At 31.8% G+C, this 19,933-nt stretch overlaps 3 protein-coding genes across 4 annotated transcripts; 2 read left to right on the top strand and 1 right to left on the bottom strand.

Moving 5' to 3' along the window:
• On the top strand, positions 1–510 carry LOC107637123 (uncharacterized). Its single transcript, XM_016340569.1, has one exon. It carries the CDS (start codon positions 1–3, stop codon positions 508–510), a length of 510 nt encoding a protein of 169 aa, XP_016196055.1.
• A 12,984-nt stretch (positions 511–13,494) lies between these two features.
• LOC107638065 (uncharacterized) lies at positions 13,495–14,480 on the bottom strand. 2 transcript variants are annotated; one of them, XM_016341244.3, is made up of 3 exons: positions 13,897–14,480; positions 13,686–13,815; positions 13,495–13,586 (listed from the first exon to the last, which is right to left on the bottom strand). In XM_016341244.3, coding segments are annotated over exons 1-3 (462 nt in total). In that variant the 5' UTR covers positions 14,228–14,480; the 3' UTR covers positions 13,495–13,585. The 2 variants fall into 2 exon arrangements, with proteins under 2 accessions (XP_016196730.1, XP_016196731.1); XM_016341245.3 differs by lacking the exon at positions 13,686–13,815 and having other exon boundaries at positions 13,897–14,477.
• Positions 14,481–17,603: 3,123 nt separating this feature from the next.
• Positions 17,604–19,918, top strand: LOC107638064 (gibberellin 20-oxidase-like protein). Its single transcript, XM_016341242.3, has 2 exons — positions 17,604–18,089; positions 18,871–19,918. Exons 1-2 carry the CDS (start codon positions 17,743–17,745, stop codon positions 19,574–19,576), a joined length of 1,053 nt encoding a protein of 350 aa, XP_016196728.1. The 5' UTR covers positions 17,604–17,742; the 3' UTR covers positions 19,577–19,918.
• Positions 19,919–19,933: the final 15 nt, after the last annotated feature.

Here is a 19,933-nt window from a genome sequence, read left to right on the forward strand (position 1 = left end):
ATGGGAAATGACCCTGTGAACTTTATGGCTGCCCTGAAAAACATGGTCGCGACTATGCAGGCGACAGCCAAAACGCTAGGGAATCAAGCTGGAAATAGGAACGACGCTAATGGGGATAATAGGTCAATGATGGTTGCAACTTTTCTGAAGATACATCCACCAATATTTAGAGGAACCACGAACCCCACTGAGGTTGACAACTGGTTTCAAGCAATCGAACGGGCTTTACAAGCACAACAAGTCCCTGAAGATCAACGTGTTGAGTTTGCAACTTATCAGTTAGCGGGTGAAGCCCAGTATTGGTGGCAAGGGACACAACGCCTTCTGCAGCATCATGATGCAGCTATACCCTGGGATGCATTCCGAACTAAGTTTTACAAGAAATACTTTCCTAACTCAGTCAGAACGGCTAAGGAGCTTGAACTGCTACAGTTGAAACAGGGTCATATGTCAGTTGCTGAATACACAAATAAATTTGAGGAATTGTGCCGATTCTCTAGGATTTGTTAGGGAGCTCCAGGAGACTTTGAGGAGTAGAAGTGCATCAAATACGAAGGAGGACTTCGGAGTGATATATTGAGTTCTGTGGGACCGATGAAAATCAGAGTTTTCTCAGACTTGGTAAATAAGAGCAGGGTCGCGGAAGAATGTTTAAAGAAGGATGCTGTGGCAGGGGGTGAAAGCTGGGAGTTCTGCCGAAGGGACCACAACCAGAATTTCGCACCAAGGAGCCAAGAGTTCAAGAAGAGTGGCAGTCGCCAGGGGAGTGATAAAGGGAAGCAAGTGACGCCTTACTCAGAGGATGTGAGGTGTCAAAGGTGCAAAATTTTTCATCCAAATAGGCCGTGCCGAAAGGGTTTAGGTCTGTGTTATAGGTGTGGGGTGCCGGGTCATATCTCTAGAGATTGCTCCCACATAAGAATTGTCATAAGAAGATATGTATAAAGAGAAGATTTGATTCTAAGGCAGTGATTAATGTTCGTCCTATGAATCTTTTAAAAACCAACGACTAATCATCCAAAAACCCTTTTCAAAAATCAATATTTAAATATCCAGAAATCCAAAACCTTTCTTTTCTTTTAAGAAAATCTTAATCAGTTTCTTAGACTGTATGAATGACCAACCTGTTCCAAGCATAGGTTCATTAAGTTTATGATGAACCAACTTGATTTTTTATACTTTAATAAAACCTCAGTCAGGAACCAACCACGCAATCAATCAACACAATCATTAATTCAACACCAAAACTCAATCTCCAAAGTATCACACCAGGACAAACACAGGCAAAATAGACGAAAAAAGCACAGGTATAGATAGAAATTACAGCAAGTAGCTCAAATAGCAGTTAAAGACAGTTAAGCAGTTAGGCAAACCATAACAAATTCAAACCCAAACCAAGCATGCAAATGCAGATGATGCATGTCTGCCTTATGGCTAATGAGCTCTTTGTCGGTTATATAGCCAACCCGACATGTTCAGTAGCTAACCCGAGCATCGTCCTCTTGAAAACTGGTGAGCGGTACAGTACCACGATTCTCATCTTGTACATCAAGCCTATCTTGTAACTTCTGTTTCGCATCACACTTATATCCTTTATACATTTATGCCATATGAAAATCCTGGTGATATATATATATATATATACATACAGGACTTTCTGCCTTTACTTTAAATGAGTTCAAGAGTGAAGTAATATGAAAATCTCTTTTATTTTGTATCAATTTTCGAGGACGAAAATTTTTATAAGGTGAGTAGGATGTAAGACCCAAGACTTTTGAAAAGTCCTATTTTGAATCAATCTCAAATCATATATTTATTTATAGTTTTAATTTCAGAAATTTTTTTATTGAAAATAATTAAAGCCAATTAATTGGATTTGAAATAAATTAAGGATTTTATCCAAACTCTATACCTATGGATTATTTTTCTATTTATGAATTAAAGTTCTAGAAATTCAAAAATAATGAGGTTTGTCTATTTAAATTAGAACTTTGTCTAATTTTATAATTATTGAATTATTTTCTATATTTAAATTATAAAATTGGTAGTTATGAAATAATAAGAATTTTATATGATTTGATTTTAGATAATTTATATTTATATCATTTAATACTTTAAGTTTAAGATAAAGAAAATTAATTATATTACCATAAATTTTTAATTAGAGTAATTTATTGAGAATCAATTAGTATTTTTATACCACAAATAATATTTTAAAGTAACTTTAGAGATTAAATTAGTTTTTCAAATATTAACACTTTATGCTCCAATTTTATTAAAATTATTTTACTCAAATCAAACACAAAATTCCCACTTCCATATGCAAACCCTAACCCTAATTAAACCATTTTTTTCTTTTACACAAATGAAACCCTACCTGCCGCCTTACCTCCTTCAGCCACCAAGATCCCCTTTCCTTCCCAAACCCACGCAGCAAAACAGCAGACTCATGGAAGAAAGAAATAAGGAAAGATGGAAAGAGAGATGGGGAACCGAAGGAAGAGAAGAAAGAAAGGGGGAAGGGAGAAGAGAGGGAAACGGCGCCGGTGGGCATCACTGCCACCGTCGCCGTCGCTGTGCCGTCAGGAAGGAGATCCAAGAGAGAGGAAGAGAGCGCCGGGGGAGGAGCTGTCCGCACTACCCCACAGCCGCCGACGCCGTTGGTTTGCTGTAGAACCGCCATCAAGAAACAGAACCGCGCGAGAAGGAGGCACAGCCGTCGCGCCACCGTCGCTGTCTTCATCGCGTGTGGAGTCGCCGTTTCCGACAAGCCCAGCCGCCGCCCAGTTGTATCGCCGCCATGAAGACCTCGCCGACGTCTTCCCCTTCGCAGATTGTCACCGTCTTTGGGGCAGAGAGCGAAAGAGATCTCACGGTGGAGGAAACAGGGAGGCGCCATCGTGCAACGAGAAACTACCACCGCCGTTGCGTGCTCCATCACCACTACTGCTGGAGGCTGCGTCGCCGTGACTGAGCTTCTGCCGCCCGAAACCCACTGCCGTCGCCGGAAAAGCACTGCCGGTAAGGTTTTAAGTTTTGAGTTTCGTTTCTCTTGAGATTCTTGAAGCTTTATTGTCAATGCATGTTAGTTTCAGTTATCGTCGCCGGAGTTTGGTCGCCGCTACTGCTTGAGGTGGCTGTCGGGGCTGCCGCAAACCAGTTCAGAGATCACCACTGCTCTGGTTTCTTTTACAGAAGTGTTTATGTTTCGAAAAACCCATGCGTTAGTATTCTGTTATGTTTGGTTATAAACTCTGAGGCTCTGGTAATGTAGGGTCGTGTTTTGAGCGTTGCATGTCACTTTTAACTTGTTGTGAGTGCTGTGAAAGTGATTAGGGACTGAGTTTGCGGTTGCTGTTGGTTTCGGGTTGAGCTAAAAGGTTCCCTTAATGCGTTTTGGGTTATGGTCTCGATGAGTCGAGGTAGGAGTTTTTCTTAAAATCTATTTTACATTACAGAGTTATTATGAATAGATATTGATGCAAAAAGATATACTTCTGTGATTATATTTGTCTTGTGGATGTGATAGTTTGTTAGACTGAATTATTGGTTGCTTGATTGTGTGAGTGGTGTATGGTTGTTGATAAGAAATCGGTTTGAAATGTTATTTACTTGATTATCATGAAAAGTGGATTTTCTTGGTTTTGGAGTTTACTAGGTAATATAAATGAATTGATTTTGGAAATAATTTGAGATATGAAAATAAATTGATTCTGGGAGCGGTTTGATTTTGAGTTTGTCTGATTTTATAAATAATTTAATATTTGAGATGGTTTGATTTTAAAAAGAGTTTTATTATTGGAATTGGTTTGATTTGAAAATAATTTGATATTGAAATTGGTTCAATTTTGGAAAATGTTTGAGATTTGGAAATGGTTGAGAAAAGGTTTGAGAAATGTTTGGATGGGACCCGAAAAGGGTGGCAGTGTCCGCGTTTTAGAAGAGATGCTGCCAAAATTTTATAAAATTGGAAGTTCGCCTGAAGTAATTATTTAAAAAGATTTAGTTTTTAAACGGTATATGTATTAAGATTGATTTATTTAGAAAAGAAAGAATTATGTTTTGGATTGAGATTGTTGATTAATGGAACGGAAAGAAGGATGATAAGGATTGACTTTGAAATATCATTTTTGAATGAATTTGGAAATGAGATATGGATTGACGAGTGATTATGATATTGAGAATGGCTTAAATATTGATGAATGATTATGTATGAAACTTAGCTTGAATGATTAAATGATGTAAGATACGAGATTCCCTGGATAAAGTGTCGTGGCTTGCCACCACATGTACCAGGTTGAAAGCTCGATATTCTGTTGACCCTACGACGTAAGGGTGACCGGGCACGTATAAATTTCCGGGTTAACCCCATTGAGCAATATTGATTATTTGAGAAAAAACTATGCATAGACTCATGAGGATGCGCGTCCAGGGACAATCTAAGGTTTTCGGACTTGTCGGGTGGATAACCGACAGATGAGCTCATTAGCCAATGGAATAGCATGTATCATATGCATTTGTATGCTTTGCTTGGGTTTGAACTTGTTTTGGTTTGCCTAATTGTTAAATTGTTCTTAACTGCTACCTGAACTATTTGCTGTAGCTGCTACCTAAACCTGTGCTTTCCTTGTCTGTCTTGCCTGTGTTTGTCCTGGTGTGCTACGTCTGAAAATGAACTTTGGTGCTGAATTGATGATTGTGTTGATTGATTGCGTGGTTGGTTTCTGATTGAGATTTTCTTATAAGAAAAGAAAAGTTTTTTTTTTCGGATTTCTGAAATATTAAACATTGTTTCTTTGAAAAGGTTTTGAACGATTAGCTATTGGTTTTTAAAAGGATTCATAAGGCAATGATAATCACTAAGCTTGAAAATAGATTTCTTATTAAATATCTTCTTATGGCAATTCTGAAACTCCATGGTGAGACCATGTGGTTAGATTCTCACCCCTATACAGCTTTACCTTTTCAAGAATCGGATGAAAGAGCATTACGAAGAGCTATACTGCATTTTGGTTCATATGATGTTGTATTGATTATATTATTTTTCTTCCCTCGTCTTTGTTATTACAATTTTTGTAAGAGGGATAGGAGTTGTGTTTTATATGTATATGAATTTATGTCTGTTTATTTTTTTTTAAGATAAAGTATTTATTTCCGGTTTTTAAAGAAATCAGCGATACGGTGTCGAGTTAAAGACTCCTATTTTAATATTAAGTATATAAAGTTGTCGTAATACTTCTTCCTATCAAAGTCACGCAGTCGGAAGCGTGACATTCTGATAGTTAGGGTGTTATATTTCTCCTATAATGAAGTGAAGAAAAAATATATGAATGACAATAATAAAAAATTAAAAAATAAGTCACCTAATATTTTTGTATAAAAAAAATAAAATAAAATAAAAAAGACTCTGATGATTTTTAGATATGTGGAGATTGTATTAAGAGAATTCAACTCCTGAATATTATCGAAATTTAGCTGTGATAACATCCATAAGAAACTATTTAACAAAGTAAAAAGCAAGTGGTTTCATAATAAAATATGAAAATTTCTATATCAAAAGTTTGATCAAGTTTCTTAAAAAAAAATATTTGATTCATATACTTTTATTTTGGAACGAAAATATTTTTAAAATATGTACAAACAATTATTTGAGACCCGAAAAAGTACGAAACTTGATCAATCTATTATTCATTAATTTTTCAATCATATGATCATTTCTTCAACACTATTATATTATGAGAAGATCAAATACACCCAGATACACTCCATCCATAGCAATAAGGTTTCCCCCCAAAATTTGAAATCATACATGGGCCAGATTGCTTTACATACCATTTACAAAACCCTAGACACTTTTCTTCATCTCTACCTTCTTTATATATATCAAACCAGTGACATGCATTCTTCCATCGAAAACTGCAAAAAAATAATGTGCCCCCAAAAAATCTAATTTTGAAGCTAAATATGTAGGTTTGATTAGGATGGAGAACGACCGCTCCAAGATCATCATCATGAGATTTGCAGTGAACAGTGAGATCCAAATTCCCATCTAAAGAATTCGCAATCGTCACAGATGTTCTTCCTTTGATGCATAGTGGTAGCAGTAGCACAACTAGAGATAACAAAAGAATATTTCTACTAAGAACGTGCGACATTGCAACTTTGAGTAATTCTATAATTTTTTTACTTATTTTTTTCTTTCATTTTACATAGCTATTTATAAAGGTGGAAAGTCAAGTGCTCAAAAAATATGGAGGAAATTTATATATTTCATGTTAATTATCCAGTATGTTTGTCATTGAAGTAAGAAATTAATTTTATACTACTTTTTGATAGGACATTAATTTCTCCTATAATATTTTCTTAACTACTAATTTTTTATGGTTATCCAATTAAATTTAGACGTTTAAATAATTCTTTTTACCTAGCAAATTTAAAAGTTATTTATTTTGCCGAAATAATCAAATACATAATTAATTTTTATATTAATTTTTTTAACTAAAAATGTATGAAAATTAGATTTAAAATTAGATATATGTAAAAAAGCTTTGAAATATTTTTTTGTTGAGTTGCTTTTCTTCTTCCCATCAACTCAATTTTAGATAAAAAATATTAAGTATATATTAAAATTAATCATCGAAATTAGTCATTATATATTCGTATAAATATATATATTTTAATTTATTTTTATATATAGTTTTATTCAATAATATTAAAAAATAAAAAAAATAATTAAATTTTATTTTATTTAATATTTATTAATTATTATAATAATTAATAAATACTAAATAAAATAAATTATTACTATTTTTAAATAATTTATTTTAGCTATCAAATATTTTCATACCAATACTTAGTAGTGACATAATGATAAAAATATACTCCTAAAGCCTTTAATGCATTAATAATTTACCTTTGTTTAACAATTAATGCATAACGACAAAAGTATGCTCCAATCATAAATGAAGCAAGAGAATATAATAAAAAAGCAATTTTATTAAAAATTTAAGTTTTTTGACAACTAAATCTAATTAAATGAACTCAAATTCAATAAAATACATCACTTACATAATTGGCGTGTGAAGTTACACACTTTTTTTTTGTCTTTTCATTTTCTTTCTCATGTGTTATTACAGTTTTTTGTCTTTGTTTAATTTTTTATATTTTTTTTGTTTTATTCTTCTTAAAAGGGAGGAAAACAAAGAGAAAGAGAGGAAATTTTGAATTATGTAAAAATTATCAAAAAAATAACACTAAAATTTTTTAATAATAACACACAAATTATTTAATTTGATGTAAAAAATTTATTATAAACATACAGAAATATCTTTTTTAATGTTATATTTTTTTTTTTATTCTTCTTTTTTTCTTTTTTTTTTTTGTTACTCTTAGTTCTCCTTTTAGGAGTATTATTTTTCATATTAGATTTAAATAAATATGTATATATTGTATTGCAATCTTATTTAGTTGAATGAATCTAGATTCACACTCATTGGATTGAATTTTTGTCAAAAATAAAATAGCATCAAAATTTATTATATAACACAGTAAAATTAAGCAGAATAAGTACGAAAATTTGAAAGAGAATGAATAGTATCATTTACGTAGAAAAAGAAAACGACGTATCTGATATATAAAACAACAAATAAACTTTTAAACAATAATACCGAAATGTCTTCACTCAAACACTAAAATATCTTCATTTAAAAACTGAAATGTCTTTATTTTGACACCAAAATTTTTAACTAAATAATGTGATAGAGTTAAGAATTTATTTTATAAAAAATTGAGTTGCAGATTCACAAATTTTAATAGAAAAATAGAATAAGTGAAAAAAATTGTAAACAATACAATGAAATTAAGTAGAACAAGTACAAAAATTCAAAAGTGAATGAACAGTGTTATTTACGTATAAAAAAATGACATATCTGATATATAAAATAACACATAAATTTCTAAAGAATAACATCAAAATATTTTTATTTTAACACTAAAATTTCTAACTAAATAATGTGATAGAACTAAAAATTTATTTCATAAAAATTTGAGTTACAAATTCACAAATTTTGATTAAAAAAAAATAAGTGCAAACATCAGTAGATAATGTAGTGAAAGTAAGTAAAATAAGTGCAAAAATTAAAAAAAAAAGTGAACAATAATATTATTTACATAAAAGAAGAAGGTGACGATGGTGATAATAATAACGATAATGGTGACGATGATGACGACGATGATGATGGAGAAAAAATTCAAATAAAAAAAGAAAAAAGAAAAAGAAATAGTAGCGATGGTAATAATAATAACGACAATAATAAAATAGTGTACTCACACTAGATCGAAACTAAATTTACCCATATAAAATGTTTTTTGTGTGACAAAAGGCATCTTGTATAGATACAAATTTAGTTTCAATCTAATTTAATGTAGATACATATGTCAATATTTTCAAATTTTATAAGTATAAATAGTCATTTATTCAAAAATAATACTTTTCATTAGAAGAGATTAAAATTAATGCAAAACTAAATAATTAATAAGATTATTGAAAATATTTGATAATAAAAAAATTAACTAAAATTATTACATATACAAAATAAAGCTCAAACTCATAATATTTATTTCAATCAAATGAATTAACTATTCAATTAATTCAACTTGATTTAAAGTTTAATGCGATATATTTCCAAACGGGAAAAAGTATATAAAATTCTGTACTCTTATGTTCATGCCATATATATGGACAAATGATATGTTCGAAGAGCATTTTTCTAATTTTAATTTTATTTATTGCAATATCCATAAAGCCTTTGCTGGCCACCGCACAATAGACATTAATTATTACCTTTCTCATAGTATCCACCCATAAAGTAATTTTGTGTAATTAAATATTCCACCTCAGATACTATTACTTCCACCACTTTCCGGTTATAATTGGAATGATCCTAAATGGGTTTGGTCATAATCACTTAACAAAAATATTATTTATATATTAAAATTAGTTATTAAAATTAATTGTTAATATATTTTCGTATAAATATATATAATTTAATTTATTTTTAATATATATTTATATTTTAATATATATTTTATATTAATAACTGATTTTAATAATTAATTTTAATATAAATATATAATATGGTTGTTACTTAATTGTTAACCATAAGAAATAAATATTAAATTGGTATTCGAAAAATTCTGACACTGACAAAATGATATCTGACTTTTGTTATTGATAAAATAGTCCCCGTAAAATTTTAAAATTTGACAAAATTACTCCTAACATGAAAAGATAACGTCACAGTGAACGAAAAATACTAATGTAACCGCCGGAAGAGAGCTCCAACGATATTAAAACCACCACCAATCCCTTGTTCTTTTTATCCTCCTCCTCTTCCTCCTCCTCCTCCTTCTTCTTCTTACCACCAACTCATTCTTCTTCTTCTCCGGCGTCTTCTTCTTTTTCTCTGGCACCGGCGAGAGAGGCAGGACGCATGTGACAGTGACGCAAGAAAATACGACCCACTATGGCGTAATAGAGAAGGGCGACACGTTTTCTCATGGCCACTGCTTCACTTTTAAATCTCTGTTCTCCTCTCGCATCAACTGCCGTGCGCCACCTCCACCACCACCAACTATATCTCCAAACCATCTTCTTTCCCTCTCTCCCACAACAAAACCCTCCCTAAACCCACCGCCGCCACCACAACATGTGCCGCTAGCTCCCACAATCACAACTCTCCAATCCCCAAGCCACAACAACACTAATACTTGTCTCTCTTCTCCTTTTCCGATGACGAAGAAAAACTACGTGAAGAGTGCGGTGTTGCTGAAATTTACGGTGACCCCGAAACCTCCCGTCTCTGCTACCTCGCACCCTACACTCTCCAGCATCGCGGTTAAGAAGGTGCCGACTCGACCAGCTCTCGCGTGCATCCTCCCTCGCCGGCGCCGAAGAAGAAGAAGAAGAAGAATGGGTTGGTGGTGGGAAGGAGGAGGATGAGGAGGGGTTGGTGGTGTTTTTTAACATCGTCAGAGCTCTTTGTTATTATCGGAGCTCTCTTCCGACGGCCACATTAGTATTTTCCGTTCACTGTGACGTCATCTTTTCATGTTAGGGGTGATTTTGTCAAATTTTAAAATTTTTCGAAAATTATTTTGTTAATAACAAAAGTCAAGTACATTTTGTCGGCGCCAAAATCTTTTGAATATCTATCTCTAACCATAAATCAAAGAGTAATGTGATGAGTGATGACTATGGACATATAAGAGTAATAAAAAGAAAGCACGTTGGTGATGTATGAACAAATTTGTTGGCAAATTTTTCGGACACAATTGTTACGACAATTAATTAATATTAAATAAGACAAATTTTGTCTATTTTTTTTTTTGTTTATTTAGCATTACCCAATCATAATATATTATTCTTAAAAGCCTCTCTTTCTCAATTCCAAAGGTCAACCCTGTAATATTCCCGGAATCATTTTGTCCCTTCAGTTTACGGTTTTAGCATCAAATAACATTTTTTTAAGGGCTTGGAATAGTTGTTCTGTGTCGAACTACAAAGTTAAATTAGAAATATAATTATTTATATTTATTTTTTTATTGGTTTATTTTTTTAAATAATTTTATAATAATATAACATGATATTAAATTTCTATGTTAGAAAGGTCTAAATTTGATATTTTATGAACTAACAAAAAAAAGTATAAGACGAAAAAAATAACTAATATAAAAGATCAAACAATTTAAAAAGAGACCTTTATTTTAAAAATATAATAATTTATATTGTCTCCTTTTATTAATGTAAGTTTTTAAAAAAAAAATAATTTTATGATGAATTACATTTAGTTTTAATAAGAGAATAAGATAAGACATAAGAATAAAATATAAAAAATAATATTTTATATTTTATTTAATGATAACTTAAATATAAAAAAATAAATTATAAAAAGTTCAGTTTACATTTGTTCTCTTTCACACAAAAAAATTTAAGTTGAAAAATATAATTATGAAAAATTAATTAATAGAGAGAATAAAAAAATAAAAAATAAGTTATATTTATTAGAGTTAAGTACGATTTTGTTTCTTAAGGTAGGAGCTGAAAATTTTTTTTTTGTTTCCAAATTTTTTTTTTTATAAAATTGTCCTTAAGGTTTAACTTAGTTTCAAAATCGTCCTTTAGACCTAAATACCATTTCTCTTCTTCCCCAAAATCAACTAGAAGTAAAACCAAAAGCAGAAGCAGATGCAGAAACAAAACTAGAACCAAAAGCAAATGCAATAACAATGAAATAATGTAATAAACATTAAAAAAAAAACAGAACTAGAAGAACAACAACAACAATGAATAATGGAATTAGAAGAACAACAACAACAAAAAACAGAAACAGAAGCAACCAGAAGCATCAACAAATCCACAAATAAAAAAATTCAACAATATAATTAACAGAAGAAACAGAAGAATTGGAACCCTAAGAAGCACAGCGGTGAGGATGTGAAGCACAGGGTGAGTGACCGGCGAGCAGGACGAGGAGCAGTGGCGGCCGACGAGGAGCAGTGACGACCGGTGACCGAGCAAGGAAGAAGAGTAGAAACTATAACACCCTCACTACCAGAATCACACTTCCGGCCGCGGCACTCTTATTGCAAGAAGTATTACGACTACTTTATATACTTAATATTAGAATAGGAGCCTTTGACTCGACATCGTATCGTTGATTTCTTTGAAAATAAAAAATCAGTACTTTATCTAAAAAAAACAAGCAAGCATAGATTCATATACAAGACTTCTTACATAATAACCAATAATATAATATACATATAAAACACACAACTCCTATCCCTCTTACAAAAAATTGTAATAACAAAGACGAGGGAAGAAAAATAATCTAATCAATACAACATCATATAAAATTAAAACGCAGTATAGCCCTTCGTAATGCTCTTCCATCCGATTCCTGGAAAGGTAAAGCTGCAGGGGGTGAGAACCTAACCACACGGTCTCACCACGGAGTTTCAGAATTGTCATATGAAGATATGTAATAAGAAAACTGTTTTCAAGCTCAGTGATTATCATTGCCTTATGAATCTTTTGAAAATTAATAGGCAATCGTTCAAAACCTTTTCAAAGAAACAATGTTTAATCTTTCAAAAATCCAAAACCTTTCCTTTCTTATAAGAAAATCTCAATCAGAAACCAACTACGCAATCAAACAACACAATCATTAATTCAGCACCAAAGTTCATTCTCAAATGTAGCATATCAGGACAAACACAGGCAAGACAGACAAGGAAAGCACAGGTTTAGGTAGCAATTATAGAAAATAGTTCAAGTAGCAGTTAAGAACAGTTTAGCAATTAGGCAAACCAAAACAAGTTCAAACCCAAGCAAAACATACAAATGCATATGATGCATGCGTGTCCTATGGCTGATGAGACTCATCTGTTAGTTATCCAACCAACCCGACAAGTCCAAAAACCTTAGACTGTCCCCTGACGTGCATCCCCAAGAGTCTATGCATAGCTTTTTCTCAAATAATCAATATTTCTCAATGGAGGTTACATTCCCGGGAATTTATAGTGTCCGATCACACTTACGGCGTAGGGTCAACAAAGTATTGAGTCTCCACCTGAAGCAAGTGGTGGCAAGCCACTATGTCTACCCAGAAAAATTCGTGTCTCAGATAATTCAAATTCATAAGCCATGTGAATAATTCAAAGATCATATCTTAACATTCTCAACATCATCATAATTCATCAATCCAAATCTCATTTCCAAATTCATTCAAAAATCATATTTCAAAGATAATCCTCATCATCCTTCTTTCCATTCCGTTCATTAACAATCCCTATTCAAAACATAATTCTTTCTTTTTAAATAAATCAATCTTAAAACATATAATGTTTAAAACCAAATCTTTTTAAATAATTACTTCAAATGAAACTTCCAATTTTATAAAATTTCGGCAGCATCTCTTCTAAAATTTGGACTCTGCCACCTTTTTCGGGTTCCATCCAAACATTTCTCAAACCTTTTATCGACCATTTCCAAATCTCAATCATTTTTCAAAATTCAACTAGTTCCAATATCAAATTATTTTCAAATCAAACCAATCCCAATAATAAAACTCTTTTTAAAATCAAACCAGCTCAAATATTAAAACATTTATAAAATCAGACTAACTCAAAATCAAACCGCTTCCAGAATCAATTTATTTTCGTATCTCAAATTATTTTCAAAATCGATCCATTTACATTACTAAACAACTTTGAAACCAATAAAAATCACTTTTCATAATAACCAAGTAAATAACTTTTCAAACAAATTTCTTATTAACAACTGTACACCACTCAAGTAATCAAGTAACCAATAATTCAATCTAACAAACCATCACATCCACAAGACGAATATAATCACAGAAGTATGTCTTTTTGCATCAATATCTATTTATAACAACTCTGTAATATAAAATAGGTTTTAAGAAAAATTCCTACCTCGATTAGTCGCAAGTTGCATAATTAAACCCATTAAATCCTTATTCTCATGTTAATCGGCAGCAACTGCAGAAATTCCGACAATCACATATCTGACATAATTTAGAATTAACACGGAATGGATAGCGATATTAGAACATAATTGATAATAGAGTATTGCGATAAACAAGAACGGAACCGAATAATCTCACCATGATAAACAGAATAGAACGACACAGAAATAGCTTCCAAATTGACCGGACAGCCGCTCTGATAGCGGCCGGAAGCTCTGATGGTTCAGCAACAACCTTAATTTTGACATGAAGTCATCGGAACTCAACCCTATGACACCAACAGCTCAGAATCTCTAACAACTTATACCAGAATGCTAATTTCAAAGATTCCGGAAATAAAAATGCTTACCAAGAGGATGGCAGCTTCGACATTCGGGAGAACAAAACTCGGCATAGACAAACCAGAGCCGGAACCCAAATTGGAGTGAAATAGGGTTTGGTAGCTGCAGCCTGTAGGGGCGTCCTGTAACGGCTGTAGCCGCAATTTTCCTGCGCCGTTCAGTGAGCAGGGCAGAACAACAACTTCCACCACTGTCACCTCCCCTCCTCCGATGACAAATTCCTACAGCGCAGACGGCCAAGCTCCGCTCCAATGGCGGCAGATCTGAAGACGATGACACGCAGTGGTTGCAGCAGCGTTCAAGCTTCAGCAACGACGTGGATGGACCCTCGACGGCCATGGTTGCTCTACGCGGAGCTGACGGTGTGAACGGCGGCGACGGCACGGTGGTGGTTACAGAATCGACCCCTCTTCTCTCGCGCGTCTCTCCTTTGCGACAGCGCAGTTGGAAGCAGCAAAGACAAACGGCGGCGATGGGTTGACGGGCTTCCTCTCGCCGATGCTCTCTGCCTCGGTTCTGGTGAGCGCGACGACGATGACGACCAGACAGCGGCTACGTGGCTATGGCGGCAACGGCGAGGACCCTCCCAGCGGCGGTTCTGGCCCAGCGGCGCCTCCCTTGGATCTCTCTCTCTCTCTTCCGTTTCTCCCTTCTCTCTCTACATGTGCATGTATGCTATGTTCTTGTTTGGGTTTTGGGGAAAAAGGAAAGCCTGAAGGATGGCGGTGATGAGTTGCGGTGGCTAGATTATGGTTTCTGAATTAATTTGGGAATTAGGAATTTTGGGTAAATTGAAATTTGGTAATTTTAATTAAATTAGGGCATAGAGTATTAAATAAAAATCTAATTTAATTTCTTAAAATTACTTTGAAAATATTATTTGGTTATCAATTTGCTAATTTTCTTTTAAATCAAGTATTCTAATTTAAAATTAGAGATATTATAATTAATTTTCTTTGTTTATAAAAATTAAAATATTAAATTCTAAAATTCAATTATTCAAACTAAATCATACAAAATTCTTATTTTTTTACAACTATTAAGCTCTATAATTTAAATACAGAAAATTATCCAATATTATAAGATTAAGTAAAATTTCTCATTTAATTATCAAAACTTAATTTAATTACTTTTAATAAAATAATTTTTTAAAAAAATAAAGTCTTTAATAAATATATAAATTGAAATTAACTCATAATAATATTTTTCGAAAATTCTGGGTCTTACAGAAACGGCAAGCGGCGTGCGACATCCACCCTCGCAGAGTTGTTGGCGTCGACGTCGAGCGAGGAAAAGGAGCAGCGACATCCAGCGACAAGGAGCAGCGGCGGCAAATTCCCTTCCCCACCTTCCCTTCTCCCTCTTCTTCCCTAAAAGCCCCCAGCGTACGCGTCGATTGAAGTATGGCGCGATCACGCGCATGCGTTGTCCATGCGTGCGCGTCAGCGTCAGCTTCTCAAATCTCCATTTTCTTGTGTTTCTTCCACTTTTGCATGCTTCTTTTCCATCTTCTAAGCCATTTATGCCCTGTAAAACCTGAAAACACTCAGCAAACATATCACGGCATCGAATGGTAATAAGAGATGATTAAAATTAGCAAATTTAAGGTCAAAGAAGCATGTTTTCAATCATAGTACAAAATTAGGAAGGAAAATGTAAAACATGCGAATTATATGAATAAGTGTGAGAATAATAGGTAAAATCCACTAAATTAAGCACAAGATAAATCCTAAAAATGGGGTTTTTCTTTTATTTATTTTATATTTTTTTAGTTAGAGGTAATTTGGTAATAAAAATTAAAATTTTAGTAAAAATTAAAGGACCATTTTAAAATTAAGTTGAATCTTAGGGACGATTTTGTAAGTAAAAAAAGGTTGAGGACAAAAAAAAATTTCAATCCCTACCTCCTTAAGAACTAAAATCATACTTAACCCTATTTATTATTATTATTTTTATATTTTTTTATCAAAAATAATACAAAATACATTAATTAATATTTTAAAACATAATATTTATATTCATATTTTATTTGTTAGACATAATTTTATATTTATATATCTTTATCTCAATATTCCATACAAACGTAGTGTACAGTAGAACAAGTACTCAATTCTTTTAATTTATTCATTATTTATGGTTAGCTATCGAAATAATCTCTAAAAAATTTTAGTATTGACAAAAAAAAAGTGAAAACACAATTCGGAAAAAATATAGGGTGTTTGTTAATTAAAATATCTAATCATGAATAAATTGTTAAAAAACATTTTAAAAGAAGAAAAAACAAAAACTCCTAAAACAAATATAGCATGTTAAAATAGTTTAATCACAAACATTATGTAAAGAAATTATTACTCCTTAAGTTCATTACTTAATATCTTAATTAAAAAGCTGATAATTGGAATCATATCTTAAATCAGCATACAATATTATACAACCACATAAAATGGTGTCACCTGCTGTATGTATGTAGTGTAAAACAATACGTATACATTTCCATGAACCATTTAAAATACAGATAAAGGCTAACAATAATATATAATAGGGGCCACGAAGTGTATGAACTTTTAAAGTGACAGAATTTGCAAGTGATGATGCTCCCTTTTATCAATAGCCTTTTTAAAATGGTAGGCACACCTGATTATAGTCAAAGTCATAGACTCATCATTGTGCATATATAATCATTCAGTTTACACCCCAATTACTATTTAATATTATAATAGAATATAAAATTTTACATTCCAATTGAGTGGTTGTCATGATTCTGAATATTATAACTAATAGTTCATGATACACATTATGTAGTGTATGTAATTCTTTTTTCTTTTGGTATGTAATAATTATTTATATATTTTTATTTAATCATTTAAAATCTTTTGGAATAACTATTCTCGTCAATACATTTTTTATTATGGAAAATTTGTGTTCCACAATTCTAATAAAGAAAGATATAAATTAAACTAACTCACTATAATATCTAATTTATCTCAAAAAATATATCATTTCAATAAAATTACTCAAAATATTTGACAAAATTAACCCACTCATTTTTTATAGTTTTATCGAATTAATCTAATGTTTAATGATATACATCGAGTAAATTACATCTCTCGAGGTTAAAATCATTACAAATAACAACAATAATAACTAAGTGGAATCGGTTACATAAATCAAACGATGTGTCATTGTACTTTATTATGTATCATGTCTATAAAAAGATCATTTACATGTAGATCTTGTTTGACCACTTCATGGATGGTTTTCTTAGGTCTTTTTCTGTCTTTCACCCCTTATCCATTTTCCATCTCATCCATCCTCTTGATTAGGTGTTCTGTCGGTCTTTTTCTCACATGTCCAAACCACTTGAGACGCGATTCAACTATCTTTTTCACAATGGATGCTACTCCACTCTCTCCCTTATATCTTCGTTCCTTATTTTATCCAATCGCGTATGACTACTCATCCATCTCAACATCTTCATTTCTGCCAGCTTAATATCGTTAATGTTAAAATTTTTTATATTAAAAGATAGTAGCTTATTCTTTATTATCTATATCTTTAATGACACATTTCTCCAATTAATTGACAATAAAATTAGTAACTAAAAAAATTAAAACTTTATAAGAAGATTAGTAGAGTGATAAAAAAAAAATAATAATAATAATAATAATAATAATAATAATAATAATATATAAACCTAACTTCTGTATACATTCATGAGTCTTGTGCTTTCTTTAGCTTCTTCTCCTTCATCATCTCTGAAGTAAGATTATTTAGCCAAGTCTTAATAATTTTTTCACAGGTGATGATGACCTAACTAAATTTGATTGCCAATTAAAGATATAGTAGCAAGAATAATGTCTACGTATGTTGAAATTCCTATCTTAGACATATCACAACCTTTGCAACCTTCTTCACTGTCCTCTCTCACCAAAGCAGCCAAAGAGTGGGGATTCTTCCACATCATCAACCATGGAATCTCCAAAGATCTTTGCATCCAACTCCAATCACTATCCAAACAATTCTTCAGCCTCCCTTATGATACAAAACTCAAGCTTGGCCCTTTTTCATCTCTTAAATCTTACACTCCCCATTTCATTGCATCTCCTTTCTTTGAGAGCCTCAGAGTTAATGGACCTAACTTCTATGTTTCAGCTAAGAGTTCTTCAGATCTACTCTTTGATAAACAAGATTCCAAATTAAGGTAATAATAAAGTATGTGCAAATTAACCTTTTTTTTCCATCACTATACTATGTTTATCTATATTCAGCATGCTTAATTACTTGAATTACTAATAATCCTTTCTTGATTTCATTTTAAATTCTCTGTTTTAATTATTTATATAGCTCATATTTTCACGATTTTAGGAATAAATTAAAATAGTGAATGACAAAAAAATTATATTTTCATCATTTCCTAAATATAAAATCTTAAAAATAAGAAATATATATATAAATAAAAATAATAGCGAAAACCAAATAGAACTCACCACTACTTGCCTAGAACCATTCTTAGGATGTAGGTTGTTTTTGCTAATGCAAGTTAACACAGATGAACGAGGGTTTGTGTCTTTTAATCATCTCTTTTAAGTTTGATTCTTTCTGAAAAATAAGAATAGAGTTTGTTTGTTTGGGAGAGTCGTCCATTTTATGCTTCTGCAATATCTAAGGAATTAGTTATTGGGCTTTCGACCTAATAGATGCCCTGGTACAATCCAAAAAAAAAAATGATGTATGTTGTTTTTTTTTTTTCAAAATTAAAGTAGTGATTTTATCACTTAATATTTAAAATGATTTAAAAAAGTTGAGAACTATTTTTTGTATTCTTCTTTTATAAAATTTATACAAATTTGTGAAAAGGTGTTTTTTCTCAAAACTTTCACTATGCATATTTTCTTTTTCTTTTTTTTTTTTTGGCCATAAAATAACTAAAACAAATATTAATGCAACTTATTAATTATTAGTCTCATGTATTTTTTATGTAGTGAGATGCTGCAAGAATATGGTAATAAGATGGAAGAATTGTCAAAGAAAATCCTAAGGGCAGTGTTGATGAGTTTAGGGGAAGGAATTGAGAAGAAGTTTCTTGAATCTGAATTCAGCAAGTGCCATGGTTACTTCAGAATAAACAATTATTCATCATCACAAGTAGAAAATAATAATATTATTATCGAAAAAGAAGAAGAAGAAAATGATGATGAAGAATTATTAGTTGAGGGTCTTGGAATGCACACTGATATGAGTTGCATAACAATCCTATACCAAGATGAAATTGGAGGGCTTCAAGTGAGATCGAAAAATGATAATAATAATAATAATAACGAAGGAGGAGGAAGAGAAAAATGGATAGACATAAAATCCTCAGAAGGAACCCTAGTTGTGAACATTGGAGACATGTTACAAGCTTGGAGCAATGATAAATTAAGATCTTCAGAGCATAGAGTTGTTTTGAGGAAGCCATCAATAGTGAAGAAGAATAATAGTAGGTTTTCATTGGCATTTTTTTGGTGCTTTGAGGATGAAAAGATTATTTTGGCTCCTGACGAAGTTGTTGGTGAAGGGAACAAGAGATTTTACAAGCCATTTTTGTGCTTGGATTATTTGAAGTTTAGAGAGAATAATGTGAGAGGAAAATTTGAAAAGGTTGGTTATACAGTCAAGGATTTTGCTGGGATTAAAGCACAGCTTTGATGAATAATTATGGTTTTTTTTTTAGAAAAAAAAAAAAAGAAATCTATTATATATTCATTCTTAGCTTAGCTTGTTGATTATATTGAATGAAGCTCCTCTTGTGTGTTTAATTACATTTTACATGATCATCATGTCATGTTTGATTAGAGAATATATGTAAATTAATATATAATTAGGAGTTTATATACATTACTTGCTTCTTGATGATGTTGTTATTAGGATTTGGTAATTGTTAGTTATAGTCTTATACTGCAGGTTTTAGCTGTGTTGTAACTTAAATGTGATAATGATAAGTTGTAGTTATGTTTTAACCTATTGTAATGTCTTCCTAAAAATATGATAGTTAAAATGAAATAT

This window comes from Arachis ipaensis, chromosome B4, assembly GCF_059453495.1.
Source record: "Arachis ipaensis isolate K30076 ecotype BB chromosome B4, ASM5945349v1, whole genome shotgun sequence".
Taxonomy (NCBI): domain Eukaryota; kingdom Viridiplantae; phylum Streptophyta; class Magnoliopsida; order Fabales; family Fabaceae; genus Arachis; species Arachis ipaensis.

Bases quoted from the DNA above. Each gene is read 5' to 3' on its own strand.
- LOC107637123 (XM_016340569.1), top strand. From the start codon at position 1: ATGGGAAATGACCCTGTGAACTTTATGGCTGCCCTGAAAAACATGGTC.
- LOC107638065 (XM_016341244.3), bottom strand. From the start codon at position 14,227: ATGGCCGTCGAGGGTCCATCCACGTCGTTGCTGAAGCTTGAACGCTGC. The intron at 13,816-13,896 runs GTAAGCATTTTT...TTGGTGTCATAG, and splicing joins TCGAAGCTGCCATCCTCTTG to GGTTGAGTTCCGATGACTTC.
- LOC107638064 (XM_016341242.3), top strand. From the start codon at position 17,743: ATGTCTACGTATGTTGAAATTCCTATCTTAGACATATCACAACCTTTG. The intron at 18,090-18,870 runs GTAATAATAAAG...TTTTTTATGTAG, and splicing joins AAACAAGATTCCAAATTAAG to TGAGATGCTGCAAGAATATG.